This window comes from Neopelma chrysocephalum, unplaced genomic scaffold (genome assembly GCF_003984885.1).
Source record: "Neopelma chrysocephalum unplaced genomic scaffold, ASM398488v2 Primary Assembly neopelma1_82, whole genome shotgun sequence".
NCBI classification, from domain to species: domain Eukaryota; kingdom Metazoa; phylum Chordata; class Aves; order Passeriformes; family Pipridae; genus Neopelma; species Neopelma chrysocephalum.
The window spans coordinates 2288986-2306613 of record NW_020897744.1 but is presented as its reverse complement, the minus strand read 5'-3'; the positions used below and the strand labels follow the sequence as shown (position 1 = coordinate 2306613).

The window sequence follows — 17628 nt, the reverse complement described above, 5'->3', positions numbered from 1 at the left end:
CTGGAATCCACGCAGCCCATCCACCATCAGGTTTTTTTTAAAACAAAAAAGAAAACAAACATCTGAGCACTGCCCTAAACAGATGGAATCTCACAGCCATCCCAGAGGCTCTCCCTATGCCTGCACACCCTTGCATGATGGGATTCTTACCGTGTAGATGGCCAGAAGCGCCAGCTGGTTGTACGGGCGGCCGTTTTTGGGAGCAATTTGCTGAGCCTTCAGGTACCAGCTGCAGAAGGGAAGTGCCAGAGAGAAAGGGTTACTGAAAGGACATCAGGCTGCCTCCCTTGCTGTTCAGTGTGGGCAGTCCTGTAGGGAACAGGCCCTTTCCACAAGTGCCCTCTGCCTGCAGGAGAGTGCACCGGCAGCAAGCTGTGCCTGGCCTGGAGAGGGATGGGGCACAGGACAAGAAGGGGCAGATCCAGCTGCAGAAGGAAACACCTTTGGCTCAGCCCAAAGACGAGCATTTAGCCAGACCATCAAGAATTTGCCCTGTACAGCCTCATATAGAGCACAGGTTGTTCAGGGAATGCTTCTCTCTCAGCCTCTTTTAGTTCCATGGCAGCTGGGATCAAACCATCCACACTCCTTAGCTGGTTCCCCTTACTTTTAAAATATTTAATCATCCCAAGAGAAGAGGACCCGTTCAGTGGCAGTCCATTCATCCCTTCATTCTTCTATTTTCCCTCTCCAGCTTATACCATGCCACACGGATCCATTAACACTGTTCAGACACACCATGAATTCTCTGTGCTTCCCCCAGCCTCCCTATCAGCACAGTCCACAATGCCCACAGACCCCATACTGAGCAGCTTTCCTTGCACTGTTCTCCAAACCTCCATAGACTTCAGGGTTCTATCCCACATGCTGGGCACACTTGCTCCCTGTCCCATCAGTCTTTGCTTCAGAAAAAAAACACCAGTGACAGGAAGCAATAAGTGCCAGAACATATGGATGCTTATGGGATCCTCTCCCGCATGAAAAGTCACCAGAAAATACAATGGCCACTCCGCCAGCCTCAGCAGCCTAAACCCTCCCTACTGCAGGATCAGCACAGGACAACTTCCACACCAGATGGAGGATGACTGGGTCTGGTGACTTGCTCTCTGGAACAGCAAAACAATCTCGGCTACAACTTTTGGCTTTGCAGGACTGCGATACAACAGAGGAGTGGAAAGACTTTAAAAAGGAGAGGAAAGACTTCTTTGGCTAGAGGCAAGTTCAAGGATGAAATGAGACCCATCCCTCATAGCCAGAGGCAGAGCTGTGCTCTGTGTTGCCGTGAAGGACACGGTACCTGTGTTCCTACCTGCGTGCCTTGCCGTAGTTCGCCGTGTCGTTCGCTTGTTCTCTGTACCGGCAAATGTCCCCTTGGCAAATCATGCACCTCTGGGCACTGATCAGGGCGTACTTCACCTGCAAAGGAGCACTCAGTCAACCATGTAGGACCTGCACCGCCCTGGCTCACCTGCACACCCAGCAAACACACAGGGACTGTGTAGAGCCCAAGAGGAGGTCAGTGACACACTGAAGGTCTCACGAAAGGGCAGCAGAATGAAATCACAGTGCTCCATGGCACTGGTTCAGCATTCCCAGGGGCAAGTCAATCCCTAAACACCTCCTCTCTTACAAGAACGTCCCACCTCTCTCCAGAAGGGAGTTGTTCAGTCCATGACCAATTTGAGGCCAGTTGTTAGATAAACACATCGCTCTGGGAATGGAGCTGGACTAAAATATCCTTTCCCAGCTGTCCTCACACCTGCACTCACAGCTCAGGGCAACACGGCAGGGAGGCAGCACAACTGCCAGCTTTCCTTGTTCATTATTCTGGATCCCAGACAGAAATAAGAGATGTTCAATACCTAACGAAAAATCAGGGTGCCCTTGGACACTTCTTTCCCTTTGTTAGCCCCAGTCACAGAGCTGCTATAAAACAAGTTCTTTGCAAAGGAAGATAAAAAATGTTAATGCACCCGAGTTGGTTCAACAAGTTCTCCAGCAGCTGAGAAAGATTCCCTGCAAACAAACTGACTCTGTCTGGAGTACAGCTGCCTGTCTCTTGGCAAGGGCAGCACATTGAGTTCAGCATCTTGCAGAAGATCACCAGGATGAGAAGTTCCAGGTGGAAGCCAACCTACCATTTTCCGGAGAGGCTTACTGCGGATGGCCATCCCATCCATGTAGTCCTCTAGCTTGAACTGGTAGGACACCTGCAGCTTTTGGAGTAGGCCATCAAAAAAAGAAGAGCCCTGCAAAACACACATATACTTGTATGCTATAATCTTGCTGATGACAAGCATAAAATCACCATACCATCTCTGCCACCCGCAAGAAAGGAGGTCCCTCTCCTGAGGTTTGGGCTGTTTCTCTTCAGAACACAACAAGGACGTTGGGGGATCTCCAGCCTCAGAGATTTTCAAGACTGAGCTACATAAAATCAAGACTGACCTGGTCTACTGTTTGCTGAGTCCTGCTTTGAGCAGGAGGTTGGACTAAAGCCCTCCAACTGTCCCTTCCCACCACCCTAATTTTATAAAACACATCCTCTTGGGGATGTCAACCTACCTATTACAAAGAATAAACTGAGTTGCACAGTTTAACAGAATGACTTTTAAGCAAATTTGATATAAAGATGGCACAAACATCTCCAGGAGTGCTTCTGTTCATTTACACTTCAAGGTATCTGTTTCATTTTAGCTTAAATCAATTTCTAATTAACACAAAGCACACCAGAACAAGCCCGATTTAAATTATAATAAATATCCACCCGGACATGCACCTGCCACACTTAACCATAACCTGTCTGAGCATTCTCCTTGGACAAGGATGACCTAAGGCACATGGAGGTATAAGACGATCAAGAAGACTAGTTGCCCCATTACACCCTCCCGTTCTAAACAGCAGTCAATCCCACCCAAAGTTTTAGTGGAATCTGAGGATGTTTCTCCCTTCTTACCTCATCCAGAAGCAGGAGCAGCTTGTTCCGAATTTCTTGGGCATTTACCCCCTGAGGGTCCTTGAGGAGCTGCCGGAATTTCTCGATCACCTGGTAAAACGCGTTCTTCCACAGCAACTGGTCCACGTTCTGGGTATCAGAGAACTCGATATCCATCAGGATGCACCGCTCGTAGAGTTGCAGCATCTCCACCCTGCAGCAAAACACAACCAGTTGTCAGTGCAACAGCAACTGCCCGGGCTCCAGCTGCCAGGAAACATGTGCTGAACCACCTGCTGCTCACGTCCAGCAGGCACGAGCTGTCAGCAGCACTATGGCAAATCATTGCTTCCACACCCATCCCAAAGGCAGACGGGAGCTGCTGCACTCCAACACCCTTTCTGCTCCAAGGGGGCAAGTCCAAAAGGACCATCTCCCTTGTACATGTGAATCAGAATGGATCAGGCTTAGGAAAGAGCAAGGAGCTTTGCTATAGTCCTGCTACTGGAAACAGCAAGGCTTAAGTGTCTCCTGATACCAACACAGTGGACACACGTGCTGCCAGGCTCTGCTCCTTCTGAGCACAAAGTCTGGGCCAGGAACAAACACACAAAGAACCAGGGGGCAACAGAGGTCTTGCCATTAAAATGATCCCCACCTCCCTCCCTTCCATCCGACTGAAACACAGATCCTGCTTCCTCAAAAATGGACAAGTTGGGAACATCACATCCAAAGGAAATAAAGCCTCAGAGTCCCAGAAATCTCACTACCTACAGCCCTGCCTAGATGCTGGAACAGAATTCCTCCCCCAAATTTAATAAAATAGTTGCAGGCTAGAAACAGCTCTGCAATATGTGGGACAAGTTTATGGTGAAGGGGATCCTCAGCTCTTCCTGCCTTGGCAGCCTTATTCCTCATAATGCTTCGAGTCCTACAGAAAACAGTATAACAGTGAAGGTGGCAAAGCCTGGAGTGAAGCCAGATGGCAAAGCCTGGAAGAGCTTGACAGGGTAAGAGAAGGATGTTTGGCAGGTTCCTGTTGAAAGCACAGAGCGACGTTCTGCTACCCAACCCCATGCAGTCCCCAAACCCTGCACACATATACCTGGACAGCACAAACATCAAGAGAACTGGACATTTCTGCAGCTGGATGTCGGATAAGAACCCATACACAGCTCCACAACAGGCTGGCAGCACACACTCAGACACAGGCAGGGGACAAGGGACACTGCCAGCAGGGACAGGGCCAACCATGCTGATGCTCCCAGGGCAGGGTGGGCTTCCACAGGCCACAGCAGCGCTGCACAGTGTTTTCTCTCCCTCTAGACAACAGCTCCAGGTGACCTCAGCACCTTGAGGAAGATCTGAAACCTCCAGTGCTGCTTTGAGCACAGACATATCCCACCCTGTGGTCTACAGTGCAAGTCCCCAAAACACAGAACAAGCCCTGAAATGAGCTCACCTGCTAGATCTGCTGCCAGTCAGCTCTGAAAATAAGTCTCCAGAGAAGCCCTGGAGACACAGAGGTCACAAGCAAACGTGAAAGATGCCAAGCAGAAGCTTGCTACAGCCGTGTTAACCACCCTCCAGAGCACCAGCGTCACTTCTCTCTCACTAGCCTGGCATCACCAGGCTACTCCCACTGGAGGATCACAGTGTTGAGAGGCATCAAGAGCAAAACTACACAGTATTCGAAAGGCACTGCCATTGTCATACAGCACCAGAAACCCACAAAATGTTTCCTGAGCACACCCTGAAGCCCACAACATGATCCTGACAGCGGATAACCAAGGATAGGTGAGAAAGCAGAAGTCTGACAGCAAACACCGAGAGCACGTGAGAGCACTGAAACTGAGAGATCAGCTCCAGCAAGAAAAAGAACCCAAAATCTGCAGCAGGTGCTTGTCCTGCTCCTCTGTGTCTCTGCAACACTAGAAAGGCATTCACCAAGCAGAATAAGCCATGGCTTAGCTCCCAGCTCAAGTAAATGACATCCTCACCCACAGTTTCCTACACCCATACACCACTGGCACACAAACAGACCCAGTACATCAAAAAACAGCAATCCTCTGTCCCATCTCCCAGCCTCTGAGACAGAACCTCAGTATACCACATCTCCAAGGAGACACCATTCCCTGCTACTCCACCCTGGAAAGGACTTGGTCTCACACCGTTCTCGAGCACAAACCTCAGCTGGGCCATCTTCTCCAGCCCCTCGGGGCTGATGCGGTCTCTGGAAAGGAGGTTGCTGAGCTGCTGCTCTTGGTTCCCAGCCTCACGCAGGAGTTTGCTGAGCTCCTGCTGCTGCATGTTCCTCATCTGCTGCTCCATCTCAGGGCTCAGAGCAGTGGGGGGGAGTGGGCCACACAGGTACTGCCCTGGCTGACCGGGGTACCCAGGGTAATAGGCTCCTGGGTACATGCCATTGGTTGGACCCATGGGATACTGCAGGGAATACCCGCCATATGGATACTGGGGGCCTTGGTTGGAGGCCCGAGGGTAATAATAGGGGTTGTCAGAGTTTTGGAATTTATAGTAGGAGGACTGGGCCTGCCGGGCTTCCCCCCAGGAGGTGGGGCTCACTTCATCGTCCGTGTCTAGGAAGTGGAGCTGGGCGGTCTGGCTCTTGAGGGCGGGTTTTTGGTCCGGGTTGTTTGGGTCCCACAGCCTGCGAGCGGTGCCGCCTCGGCCCCGGCTCCGGGAGCCTTTGCTGCCAGCCCCGCCAAGCAGGAGCCTGGGCCCAGGGTGATTGGCTTCGGGGGCACCCGTGGTGCTGGCAGAGAGGTCCGTGTTGGCAGGCAGGAATAGAATCCCACGGCCCCTCCCTTGGGGCTCCCTGCTCTGGCTCCTTGGCTCCAAAGTCTCTGAGTCTTTGCAACTAGCAAATGCCTTCAGGGACTTTTTTTTATCTGTATCTGTCAGACTGACATCCCTGTTCATGGTCCTGCTGTCAAATGTGACTCGAAAGGGTCCCTTCGCTTCCCTGCCATTGCTGCTCCATTCGCTCTCACTCCTGGAACCTCGGCTCTGCTCCGAATGCTTCTTCCTGTCCGAATTCCTGCTGGAGACGTATCCTTCTGCCTCATCAAATCTGTCATCGTCCAAGGAGTCAGTGGAGGACACAGAGAGCTGCTTCCTAGGACGTATTCTTTCCCTGGCACGCTCCTGCCGCCTCTCCACCCCATCCACGAGCAGGGCTCCATCTATGCTGTTGCTGCTTCCAGCTGAGCTCGTGCTGCAGGTGCGGTACCGGCTCCGGCGCTTGTCCGTGCGGGAATATCGCTTGGTAGAGCCCAGCTTCCCCTGCATCCCCTCATCACCCCTCCTCGTCCTGTCGCTTCGCTCTGCTCGTCTTCCTTTTTCTCCCCTTGAGGCTTTCACTCCTTCCCCTGCCTGGCTCCCCTCTCTGTCCTCCTTGCTTGGTTTAATTTTCCTGTTACTGTCTTTTCCAGTGCCTTTCTCAGTCTCTTCATCCCTCTCAAGTTTCAGCTGTTCCATCTTGCCGGTGGCTTCCTCGGCCGCCGATCGCAGGGACGGTTCTTTAGCAGCCGAATGCAGGCGCTTCCCAGGCTGGTAGATCTGCTGGTCCGGTTTCTTGGTTCTCCTGGGGGTCTTGGAACACCACTCATCCACAGCGGGCTGCTTGGACAAGCTCTCCTGGCTCTGCAGGCCACCTTTGGTCTCTGTCTCTTCCCTTTCCTGAGAAGGGCCGTTCTGCCTGGGGCCGTCGCTTTTGCTGAAATCCTCCATGGCTGGAGCCCCTGCCCTCACAGAGTCCCCAGCACTCTCCTCCTTGCCCTCCTCAGCTCTGCTCCTCTCCTTCTCTGATGCCTCGTGCTTTAATGGCACCAGTTTGCTCCTCAATCTGGAGAGGCCAGGCTTGTAAATCTCCTGGTCTGGGCGCCTGTTGTCCTTGCGGTGCCTCGGCTCCTTCACCTCCTTCATGTTTTCTGGGGGAAAACAGACAGAAGAAAGTTATTCCCACCACAAACGAGCCAGGCACCAAAAAATACTGCAACAAATATTTTAGGAGAAACATTAAGTAAAGGCAAAGAGCCTACCATCCTCAGGGCAGGTCTAAAAGAACTGAGCTGAAAACCTGTGTAAAGGTTTACAGGAAATCACAGAGTAAGAGCAGAAAGTGAGAAACTCTAACAAAGTCGACCAAATCCTTGGCCTGATTCATTTACAAAACACATCCTGTGATAGGTTTTTCCTCAAAGCACCGACAAGGGACAGATAAAGACAACACAAAACGTGAGCACGTGTACACAAGGAGTAAAGTTTTATCATAAAGGTTCAGCAGCAGCTGGTGCAGGGGCCGCCGTCCCCAGCAGCCCCCGCTCTGCCAACTGAGCGCTTGAGCTAAAGACGCGTTTCCCCTCTTGGTTACATCCCGGTAACGTTTCTTTCCTCCTCCCTCAACCGTATTTACACAAAAACTCGTTAGGGAGCCCAGCCCGGAGCGCGCACGGTTAAACGATCCCCCGAAGCCGGACTGTTCCCCGCTGCACTCCCTCAACTTTCCCCGCTACCAGTAACTCGCAGCGGAATCTCCGCTGGTACCGGAGGATCGGCCCCGGGGGTCCCCGTCGGGCCGGGACCGACTGGCAAAGCTCCCCGCGGACCCAGCGCGCCGGCCGCTGAGCGCTCCCACCCGGGACACCCCCGCGTCCGCCCCGACCCCAGCCCCAACCGCAGCGAGGGGCCGGTGAGGAAGGGAGGGGAAGGCCGGCCGCGGCTCGCGGGTGCCCCTCGGGCGCCGCTCACCTCTGCCGCCGCCGGCGGCGCGGGCCTGCGCCGCCACCATGTCCCGCAGCTCGGCGGCCGAGACGCGGACGCGCTCCAGCCCCTCCGCCATCTTGGCTGCGCCGGGGCGGGCGGGCGCGGGACGGCGGCCGCGCAGGGACAAACCGCCGCCGCCGCGGCCACGCGCAGGCGCGGGCACACGCACATGGCCGCGCTCGAGGCCGCGGGGCCGCGCGCGGGGCTGGCTGAGGTGCGGGCGGCGGAGCGGCGGCTGCGGGGCCGCGTCCACCGCACGCCCCTGCTCACCTGCGCCGGGCTGGAGCGCATGGCAGGCCGGAGGCTTCTCTTCAAATGCGAGCTGTTCCAGAGGACCGGCTCCTTCAAGGTGCGCAGCGCTGCGAGTCCCCCGGGGGCGAAGGTCGCTTCTTGCGCTGGGGAACTCGCCGTGCGCCGGTACCCACCTGCCCTCCAAGCAGATGCGGCTCCCTGACACCCTGCACGGGGCCTGAAGTGCTGCCCAGGGCAGAGGGAAGGCTGCAAAGAGGAGATTCCCTACCTGCCCGCTCAGCCCAGCACACCAGCTCCGGGGCAGCGACACAGAGCCCTGCGCTCTCCTTCCAGATCCGCGGCGCCCTGAACGCCGTGAGGAGCCTCGTGGAGGAAGGCGAGCGCACAGGAGGGGAGCTGCCCCGCGCCGTCGTGACACACAGCAGTGGGAATCACGGGCAGGCGCTCGCCTGTGCTGCCCGGGCAGAAGGTAACGCGCACCCCCGACCTCCAGCCCCAGCGCTGAGTAGCCGGGCAGAGGGCACAGCGTAAATGCAGAGGCAGCCTCCCTTGGAGATGAGAGATCCCACTTCTGAACGTGTGCAGGAGCTAGCATAGGCAAGGCAGGGCCTGCTCCTGCAGTGCTAATTGGGTGCTTGGGGCTTTTTGGCTGTTGGATTTGCCCCTTTTCATCACACAGGGATCCCTGCCTACGTCGTGGTGCCCCGGACAGCCCCGCAGTGTAAGCAAGCTGCCATCCGTGCCTACGGTGCCACGTTGGTGCCATGCGAGCCCAGCGACGAGGTAAGGCACAGGGAAGACCAGCCAGGGACATGGCACAGCCTGAGAGGTGACCCATCTGTGCTTTCCCTTAGTCCAGAGCAGAAACAGCAGCCCATGTAGTGCAGGAGACAGGAGGAGTCATGGTGCACCCGAACCAGGAGCCAGCAGTGATCGCAGGGCAAGGCACAATAGGCCTGGAGGTGCTGGAGCAGGTGAGGGAAATGCAGAGCCCAGCCCTGGGCTCTGCTCCTCCTGGGCAGGGGCACAAGCAAAAAGGGGGACACGACGTGCCAGAAGCACTCACACTTCCTTTGTGCACAGGCACCTGAAGTAAATGCAGTGGTGGTTCCTGTCGGAGGCGGAGGAATGGTTGCAGGAATAGCAGTTGCCATCAAGGTAGGCAACAACTCATTCGGGCAGCAGTGGCTGCATCTCCTTCTGGGAAGGGCAGGGCTCCCAAGGCAGGCAGCAGCTTTTAACTTTGGAGAGACCCTGCTGTGAAAATCAGTGGGTGCCTGGGGTTCCTGCCCAGTCCTGCACGCACCGGGACAGCAGACAGGCACATACCAGTGTCAACCAAGTGGCTCCTCCTTCTCTCCCCAGGCTTTGAGACCAGATGTGAAGGTGTTTGCTGCTGAGCCAAGCAACGTGGATGACTGTTACCAGTCCAAGGTAAGAGGAGAGCTGACCCCCAACCTTCACCCACGGGATACCATCGCAGATGCGGTTAAAACCAGCATCGGACCAAACACGTGGCCCATCATCAGGGATTTGGTTGATGATGTCCTGACAGTCTCAGAGGAAGAAATCAAGGTAAAGGCTCCCAGTTCCCTTCTCACAGTAGCTGCCAACAGGCAGCTGCCTCCATTCCCACTCTGCCCCTCTGCTCCCACCCCAACACACTCCCAGGACAGCACAGGCCCCTGCCCACCACCACAGCTGTCTGACACTTATGCTGTCTCCAGCTGGAAAGGGCGGGTGGGAGCTCTGCTCTCCCTTCCCAGGGCTCTACAGGGACGTGCTCACGCAGTGCCCTCCCAGCCCTGGAGCAGCCTGTCCCAGCTGCTGGGCTGACAGCTGCTGCTCTGGCCCCACAGCGAGCCACGCAGCTGGTGTGGGAAAGGATGAAGCTGCTGATTGAGCCAACAGCAGGCGTAGGATTGGCGGCCGTGCTCTCAGAGAAGTTCCAGGCAGTCCCCCAGGACGTGGAGAATGTTTGCATCGTGCTGTGCGGGGGAAACGTGGACCTGAGATCCCTGACCTGGCTCACAGACCTCTCTGGGAAAGCAGAATGAGTAGAGAGCAGTGTCTCAAGCAGTGGAAACCTCACTCTGAATTTGTACAGTGGCTTGCACGCTACTAAAAACAGATAAACAACCCTGAACATTTGGTAATTTTTGTGGAGGGATAAGGGAAGCTGGCATTGATCTCCGAGGGGGGCCTGGAAACAAAGCACTGCCTGTTCCCCCCTTCCCAGCTGCCCTGTTCTGGGACAGGCCTCCAGAGACCTGCACTCAGTCACCCTCCCCAGCTGCTACTCAGCTTTTCTTTCTCAGCATCACAGGAACTGGCAGCAAGTTTCTGTCCTTTGTACAGCAAAATCCCTGTACACACCATGTACAGGGCATGAGGGAAAGAAACAACCCCAATGGGACAAGGGGTTTAGCAGACAAGGGGTGCACACAGCCTCCTGGCCACCACCAAGACAAAGGCACTTAAATATTTTTGACATTTTCCATTAAAATAAATAGCTATAGCTGGTACCTGAGCAGCAGCTGGCGAGACAGCTGCCCCTGTTACAGACCCCAGCAGTAACACGTCCAAGGCATCAGTACTGTCCTCACTGCACAGGCAAGAACAGCATCCAGGAAGCCAAGGCACAAACTCCAGCCATGCTGGAGACTCATTCCATTTCCACCTCCTGCTCTGGCAGTGCACTCTCACTCCTCACCCATGGCACAGGGTCCGGAACATGGGGGTCATAAGTCCATTTAGGAAAAACACGCTTGTAGAGGTTCAGCAGCACCGTGTCCTGGGACTTGAGCTGTCCATCAAAGTGGCACTTCATGTGGCCATGGGTCCCTAGGCAGAGAGCAGAAGAGGCCATTAGCAGTCTCCTGCCCAGAAGAACCACACCATCATCCCAAAACACAGAGATAAATACAGGATCAAACCTACCTAATGGCTCCTTGATGTGTCCCCTACGTCCCCACTTTGTCCTCAGCTCCACAGGCTTAAACCACATCACATCCTCTGGAGATCAAACATGACAGGCGAGTGAGGAACAGGCTGGGCTGCACCAACACAACTGCTTCCACAGGAGCAGGGGTTCTGCCTCCACATCCCCTCTTCCCACCACAGAGACAAAGCCATACCTCTGTTAAAGAACATGTACCGCACGACAGCCGTCTTGGTGAAGATCTTGAAGGGGTGGCCACTGAGCACCAGCCGCTTGATGACGATTCTGTCGGGGTCCACGGAGAGCAGAGAGCCCGTGGCAATGAGGTCCTGCATTCCTGCAAGGCAGAGCCACCACTGCACTGGGGCAGGTGCCTCCATCACTGCCTCCCCCACCACAACCCCCTTCTCCAAAGGGTTCCAGGCCTGGAGCAACCCCACAGCAGGGACAGACAAATGTGATAATGGGGATGGAGACTGGGCTTATCTTCTCAAACAGCAGGAAAGGGACAGCTTTTTCAAGTCATACTTTCTGGAGAGATGCACTTGTAAGCAGGGGTTGGGAACAGTCTGCTAACGTTTGTTTCCCAGACACCGCATCCTCAGCATTTATCAACTTACCGTTACTTCTCTGTTTAAAAAGCAGCACTGAGGCAGGAGGGAAAGTGATGGGAGCATAAACGGTCACCACCACGGCAGCATCCGGGCGCAGGAAACGCTCCAGCTTGTGTTTATCAGCTAGGACAGAACAGCAATGATCAAGTTCAAGCTGACAGCAATCCTCAGAGCTCTGGGAAACTCCACTGAGCCCATTCTTCCCCGGGAAATAGGCTCTGCACCTTAGAAAAAGAAGTGACAAACACCCCTCCACTGCTGGCACAGAGCATCTGGGAAAAAAAAGGTGCTCCTCTGAACTACCAGTTCACTGTGTGGAGTCTGCCACCACCTTGCCTGGACCAGTGAGCCGCCTGGACCAGTGAGCCACCTGACCCAAGCCCTTCCACTCCCCACGATTTAGTACCTGCCCTGGAAGCCTCAGAGCCTAAGAGTGAGTCTTCACAAGAATCCTTCAGCCAGGTTCAGACACCATGGCTAAAACATCACTGGCTTCCTGCCCCAGAATCCCCAGCCCCACCTCCTGGTGTACCTGTGCCCAGCCCACCAGTCCCTCACAAACCTGAGGTGTGCTGGGAGAACAGGGGGGATGCTCGGAAGCGTCTGAACCCACAGTGGAAGATCAGCTCCTCCTTGGCTCTCACTGGCTCCGTGTTGCTCGGACGCCGATGCACCAGGAAATTCAACACAGACATCTGCAAGAGGCAGCACAGTGAGGGGCTGATGGCAGGGCTGGCAGGCAATGGTGCACAGCAGAAAGCAGCAGGACATTGCAGCAGACATGAATGTCTTTGAGAATGGCTTCCCGAAGCATCACTGGTCCCCAGTGCCAAGCTCAGACACTCCATGCTAAACCCACCAGGCAGCTTCTGCCTGCTCTGACCAAAGGGAATTCTCTACTTTGAAACGTGAGCAATGCAAGGAGGTTTCAGCCCAGACCCCCTCCAACCCGAGGGAATCCCAAGGAGCTGCACACCTACAAGCTATCAGCAGGGTCATACAGTCACCTTTTGTTCGTGGGGGAGCAGCGAGAACAGGACTAGGGGTTTCCCTTCCTTGAAGCTCTCCATCACCGAGACAGGGACATTGCAGACATGAAGTGTAATGTACCAGCCCACCTGCCAACAGAGGATCAGTTGAGAATATTTTTCTCAACCAAAAAAGTGCCAGAAGTAAGATGTGCCTGAGTTAGGGAGGGAATTCAGGAGAACATCATCATCTGATCTTAGGGCTGCGTGCTATGAACCACCTCCCTGATTAAGTCATTCCTGTAGGGAAAGAGATCAGCAAAAGGGAGTTACCAAGGCTCCTTCAGTCTCCTCTTTCTCTATTTGACGTAAGAGGTGCTTTCTGGTTCGGGAGAAGTCCTGGAACTGGAAAATCCTGGCATAATCCCTTGGAAGGTTCTCTTTGGGGTCCCATGGGGAAGTCCGGAAGCTTTTCAATCCCCTGTACTTCTGGAACCTAGAGAACAAATAGGAAAGACAAACCTTCACCAGTGGAGGTGTGTGGCCATCACCTCCTGAGATAGCAAAGCAAACACTAACCCTCAGGAAAGATCTTAGTGCAGAGAGCACTAAAAACAACAGCCAACTCCCTAAATAACCTGCCCTTGCATCAGGGCCACCCTCCTCCCACTCCCAGCCCAGGACCCAGCTCTCCCTGCTGCAGGGAGCTGCCCAGGCCCCCCTGCTGTCCCCAACTAGTGCCTGCCCTGGAAGCCTCAGAGCCTAAGAGTGAGTCTTCACAAGAGTCCTTCAGCCAGGTTCAGACACCACGGCTAAGACATCATAGGCTTCCTCACCAAACCAGACAGAAAGGCACCTTTCAGCTCCTCTGGAAAGCATCCCAGTTGTTACCTGACTCTGGCAGGTACGTCACGTGGTGTATCCACCTCATCTGGAAACATTTCATCCATTCTCTCCTGTTTGTATCTCTCCAGCATCTGTTCATCTTCCTCCATCTTCTCATCGTACTGGTCGTCCCGCAAGCACTCGGAAACGGTCATGGTCTCGCTCTGCTCGTCTCCAGCCTCCTCCTCACTGCTTTCCCCCTCCTGACACAGGGCAGCACAGAGCCCGTGAGCACAGAGCTGTCCATGCAGCACTGAAACCCCATGTGTGTGCTCACACTGTGTGATTTGTGACCCCAAAGAGACCCCAGCCCCTCAGTTTGGTGTCTAACAGGCCAAAGATGTACCATGATACACATGAGAGATTTAACTGTGGAAATCCAGGCAAGTCCTGGCTCTGCGTCATGCCCTTGCATGGAGCAAGCTGGAAGGACAGGACTGTCCTAGAATATGCAATAATACCCTGGAGATCACCTGTACTATCAGCTCTTGGACGTACCTGGGAAACTGCCTCTTCCATCAGATCATCATCAATGTCATCATCTTCGTCATCGTCTTTCTCACTGCCTTCTTCTTCATCATCCACAATCCAGGCAGCCTGGTACTTGGATGTGCCTTTGGGGACCTTCACCACCCTCCTGTCTGCCTTCAGAGAATCTGTAGGATTCCCACCAGTGGTTAATACAGGAACAATGCTCCTTCCCCTCAGCAACATTTGCACCAGGACAGGCAAGATCAGATCTAAACCACAACTGCTACTTCCCAACACAGAATTTGTCAGGACAGCCAAAATGTAACCCTGCTAACTTCCCAGGCAAACCACACAGCCTGCTGGTCAGGTGATGGAACTAGGAATGGAAGCCCTGGACTTCCGAATAGGATGTTTCTTCAGAGCCATCCTGGTGACAGAGGTTTCTGACAACCCTCTTAACAGCAACAAGGAAAAGATACAGAACTATTGCTGCTACACACCCTCTGCTTCTTGCAGTTCTTCTTCAGTAGGCCATGTCTGCTCCCCTTCCATTGGATCGGGAACCACTTCTGACTGCAAAGACTCCTGCTTGCTTGGATCTGCCTTCATCAGGACTTTAACATCCTCCTCCATCTCATCAGTACCATTTACAGGGTCCTCCTGAAGAGCAAGAGCAGAGTTCCCAACTCTGAACACACCTAGTTAAAGCTCTGCAATCCGTCTCAAGTAAACTCCTTTCAGAATCACATTCATTATGTCGTGCCATAACGCTCATTACATGCAGCAGGCAAGGAACCTCAGCCCTGCAGCACAACACAGATACAACTCTCTTTCCCCTCTCCTTGCCCACATACACCCGGTTGTATTTTCCCCATGGAAGTTTAGAAACCTCGTGTTCTAACAGGACTGGCAAAGCCCTTGGCCCCACACCTACCTGTATTTCCATGTCCTGGCTCCTCTTCTGTCCTTTAACCACGCGGGGGTTCAAACAGAGGGGGTCAGGGGGAGCATCCACCTGGCTGACCTGGAAATCTCCATGCCCCACAATGTGCACCAGGCTGTTCACATTGAGGGTCTGTCCCCGGACAAAGCCAGACACCTTCAGGGTCCCAACCAGGTTGCTCTCCTGACCAGGGACAAACTCTGCAGCGTAGGCGAGCAGGTGAGCGCGCCGGTCCCGGAACGCGAGGTGCCGCTGCTTCTGGGTGCTGAGGTGCCTCAGCAGCAGCGAGGATTCCTGCTCCGTGTTCAGGGGGAACAGCTTGGCCTCGGGAAAGCGCTTCTCAGTGGCTTTGGCAAGCTTCTTTCTGGCATCTATCCGCTTCTTAGGGGGCAAGTCGGTGCCCCCTGGGACAGCAAGAGCTGCCGAGCAGAGAACAGAGCTCAGGATCACGTCGTAAACCTTCTTATGCCCCTTTTACCAAATAAAGACAAACACTCAGGTATCAGCAACCCAAATAACCAGATTTGCACCCCAAGGTGCAATGGCAGTTTTGCTCTTTTCAGTGGTGCTCAGTGACAGGACAAGAAACAATGACTATAAACTAAAAACACAAGAACTTCCACCTCAACATGAGGAGGAACTTCTTTCCATGGAGAGTGGCAGAGCACTGGAACACGCTGCCCAGGGAGAGTGTGGAGTCTCTCTGTCTGGAGACATTCCAAACCCACCTGGATGCGTTTTTGTGTCACCTGCTTTAGGTGACCCTGCCTTGACAGGGGGGTTCCCTTCCAACCCTATGTGATTCACACAGTCAAAAGAACATCTCAGACAGAAAACCTGTCTTCAGAAATAAGATTCTGAGATCAAATGAGACCCTGGAGATAAGGGCACAAGAACTGAATTTAGCAAGAAAGTGCCTGAATCCCTTAGCTCTGCACACTTTCATAACCATCACAGTGCTGACACCACCACACACCCAGAGGCCTCAACCCACAACACCCTTTTATCTCCAGTACTCCCCCACCACGGAGTAACACAAAAAGGCACCACGAGCATGGCATTCACCCAACTGATCTATGCTCAGAAACAGATCAAGGACCTGTGATAGCCTATTAACAGGTGGAGTTTTTAATCACTGCAACAGCAAATCCCCATCAAGTACCTCCACCACCACCCCAAACCCCTCAACATTACTGGCTCACTCACCATAACTAGGGAGTCCCTGTGCGAAGAGGCAGGACAGGCAGTGCTCCCCTGCACTGTCCCAGCCATCTACAGGGTCCAGGATGAACAGGAGGGAGTCAGCGACCTTGGCAAGGTCTAAGACAGCATGAAGGTCCCCTGCACACAGAACATCTCCTTTACTGGGGCTGCCAGGGGTGTGGAGCCAAGAGCCCGACCCACAGCTGCGCTTCCTCACCTGCCTGTGCTGTGACAAAGCGCCAGCGCTGCTTGAGCCGAGGGCAGAGGAGGGCAAAGGCACCAGCTCTCCCCTCATCTGCACGGACCACGGCCGAGTCCTGGCTTTGCAGCAGCCGGAGGCTGTCCTGGGCTGCAGCCCTGCTGTGCAGCTGCACCACAACCACGAGGTGCGGGGGCCCATCCCTGCTGCCCAGGCTCCGCTTCTCTGCCAGCACCTGCGGGCACCACTGCAGAGCATCAGTCCCAGCCCACAGCCCAGCTCCTGTCCCGCCTCCACGGATCAAGAACAGATTCCACACCTCCACCCGAAACCGCTTGGTCCAGTAATGCTCCGCTTGCCCCGAACAGAACTGGCTCAGGCACCCACTCCTTTCCCTGGCACAGCTCCTCATCTTCCCAAAAATGCCCAAATTGGCTCAGTTCCATCACCCACATCGAGACCCGCACCGGCCCCACTCCAACCCCCCTCCGGCAAACACCCGAACCGACCCGCTCCCTGCTCCACCCACAGCCCCGCAACCAGCCCCACCCGCCCGGTCCCCCCGGGGGCCCCTCACCGCCTCCTTGCGCTGCCGGCGGAGCTGCAGCGCCTGGTGCCGCCGGTCTACCCTGCTGAGGTCGCGGAGCCGCCGGCGGGGCTGGGCCTTGACGGGGACGCGGCCTGCGGGGGGAGGGAGAACGGTCAGGAGGGCCGGGGGCCGGCGGGGAGCTTGTCCCGCGGAGACGGGGAGCTCACCTCCGGCGCGGCGCTGCGAGGAGCCGCTGTGCTTGCCGCCCTTGTGCGCCTTGTTCTGCTGCTTCAGCGGCCCGGGCCGGTGCGCGCCCGCCGCCATCACCATTACCATCCCCACGCGGCCGCCGCGTCACTTCCGGCGCGCCGGGAGCCCCGCACCGACTCACGTGGTGGCGAGAGGGAGGGACGGGGGAGATAGAGGGGAGGGACTCCCGGGATAGACACCCTCCCACCCCTCGGGACAGACGGATTCCCCGGGAGAGGGCACGGGGCGAGCCACGGGAAGGGGAGGTGATAGGAGAAATAGAAACTTCACTCACAGTACCCCGGAATGCCCAAATAAGGAACAATGTAATCTTACAATAAGTCCTCGAGAGTTAGACAGATGAGGGATGTAACTCGAACAAACCGGACGTAAACTAAGCTCTGTGTGCCCAGATAAAATAAAGAACAAACGTTGCAGGTTTTGGGGGTGAAGCACAATGACGCTGTGCCTGAGCCAGCGCTGAAGTCAAGACGACGAGGAAGACCCGGAAGGACCAAAGGACTTTCCTAAAGAAGGGTGGTTATGTAAAACAAACTAATGAATATGTATTAAGTAAAGGAGAATACCTAATGAACATGTAAACAGTATGTGTAATAAAAAGCCCTGTCCGTGTCACTCGGCACGTTCCGATTA

General features: G+C 54.9%; 3 protein-coding genes and 2 non-coding genes across 8 annotated transcripts in view; 1 reads left to right on the top strand and 4 right to left on the bottom strand.

Annotated features, from left to right (window-relative positions):
- Nucleotides 1-7833, bottom strand: part of SMG6 (SMG6, nonsense mediated mRNA decay factor) — a 109803-nt gene extending 101970 nt beyond the window's left edge. For 2 of the 3 annotated variants that reach the window (XM_027690740.1, XM_027690742.1), the window contains exons 1-6: nucleotides 7706-7833; nucleotides 5124-6885; nucleotides 2957-3149; nucleotides 2139-2249; nucleotides 1310-1416; nucleotides 151-229 (exon numbers count right to left, since the gene is read on the bottom strand). In XM_027690740.1, the coding sequence (XP_027546541.1) occupies nucleotides 151-229; nucleotides 1310-1416; nucleotides 2139-2249; nucleotides 2957-3149; nucleotides 5124-6885; nucleotides 7706-7796 (2343 nt within the window). In that variant the 5' untranslated portion in view covers nucleotides 7797-7833. Of the gene's footprint in view, nucleotides 1-150; nucleotides 230-1309; nucleotides 1417-2138; nucleotides 2250-2956; nucleotides 3150-5123; nucleotides 6887-7293; nucleotides 7331-7705 lie in introns of those variants that run through there. The other variant, XM_027690743.1, reaches the window with a different exon arrangement.
- SRR (serine racemase) lies at nucleotides 7545-10118 on the top strand. 2 transcript variants are annotated; one of them, XM_027690746.1, is made up of 7 exons: nucleotides 7545-7646; nucleotides 8306-8441; nucleotides 8652-8755; nucleotides 8827-8946; nucleotides 9056-9130; nucleotides 9338-9547; nucleotides 9832-10118. In XM_027690746.1, the coding sequence occupies exons 4-7, from the start codon at nucleotides 8875-8877 to the stop codon at nucleotides 10027-10029; spliced, it is 555 nt and encodes a 184-aa protein (XP_027546547.1). In that variant the 5' UTR covers nucleotides 7545-7646; nucleotides 8306-8441; nucleotides 8652-8755; nucleotides 8827-8874; the 3' UTR covers nucleotides 10030-10118. The 2 variants fall into 2 exon arrangements, with proteins under 2 accessions (XP_027546547.1, XP_027546546.1); XM_027690745.1 differs by lacking the exon at nucleotides 7545-7646 and adding an exon at nucleotides 7875-8069.
- A 336-nt stretch (nucleotides 10119-10454) lies between these two features.
- TSR1 (TSR1, ribosome maturation factor) lies at nucleotides 10455-17064 on the bottom strand. Its single transcript, XM_027690744.1, has 15 exons — nucleotides 16953-17064; nucleotides 16774-16877; nucleotides 16215-16431; nucleotides 16001-16135; nucleotides 14786-15213; nucleotides 14352-14511; nucleotides 13879-14036; nucleotides 13387-13583; nucleotides 12829-12991; nucleotides 12535-12645; nucleotides 12090-12222; nucleotides 11534-11650; nucleotides 11110-11250; nucleotides 10913-10987; nucleotides 10455-10816 (listed from the first exon to the last, which is right to left on the bottom strand). Exons 1-15 carry the CDS (start codon nucleotides 17059-17061, stop codon nucleotides 10638-10640), a joined length of 2427 nt encoding a protein of 808 aa, XP_027546545.1. The 5' UTR covers nucleotides 17062-17064; the 3' UTR covers nucleotides 10455-10637.
- On the bottom strand, nucleotides 11935-12027 carry LOC113971382. Its single transcript, XR_003535534.1, has one exon. It is a non-coding gene; the product is annotated as a small nucleolar RNA SNORD91 family (small nucleolar RNA).
- LOC113971383 lies at nucleotides 13238-13330 on the bottom strand. The gene has a single exon (XR_003535535.1). It is a non-coding gene; the product is annotated as a small nucleolar RNA SNORD91 family (small nucleolar RNA).
- Nucleotides 17065-17628: the final 564 nt, after the last annotated feature.

Coding starts and splice junctions, on each gene's coding strand:
- SRR (XM_027690745.1), top strand. CDS start 7,890: ATGGCCGCGCTCGAGGCCGCGGGGCCGCGCGCGGGGCTGGCTGAGGTG. Junction 8,756..8,826: donor CATGCGAGCCCAGCGACGAG/GTAAGGCACAGG, acceptor GCTTTCCCTTAG/TCCAGAGCAGAAACAGCAGC. Junction 9,548..9,831: donor TCTCAGAGGAAGAAATCAAG/GTAAAGGCTCCC, acceptor CTGGCCCCACAG/CGAGCCACGCAGCTGGTGTG.
- TSR1 (XM_027690744.1), bottom strand. CDS start 17,061: ATGGTAATGGTGATGGCGGCGGGCGCGCACCGGCCCGGGCCGCTGAAG. Junction 13,584..13,878: donor TGGAAGAGGCAGTTTCCCAG/GTACGTCCAAGA, acceptor GCCCTGTGTCAG/GAGGGGGAAAGCAGTGAGGA. Junction 12,223..12,534: donor TGCTCCCCCACGAACAAAAG/GTGACTGTATGA, acceptor TGCCTCTTGCAG/ATGTCTGTGTTGAATTTCCT.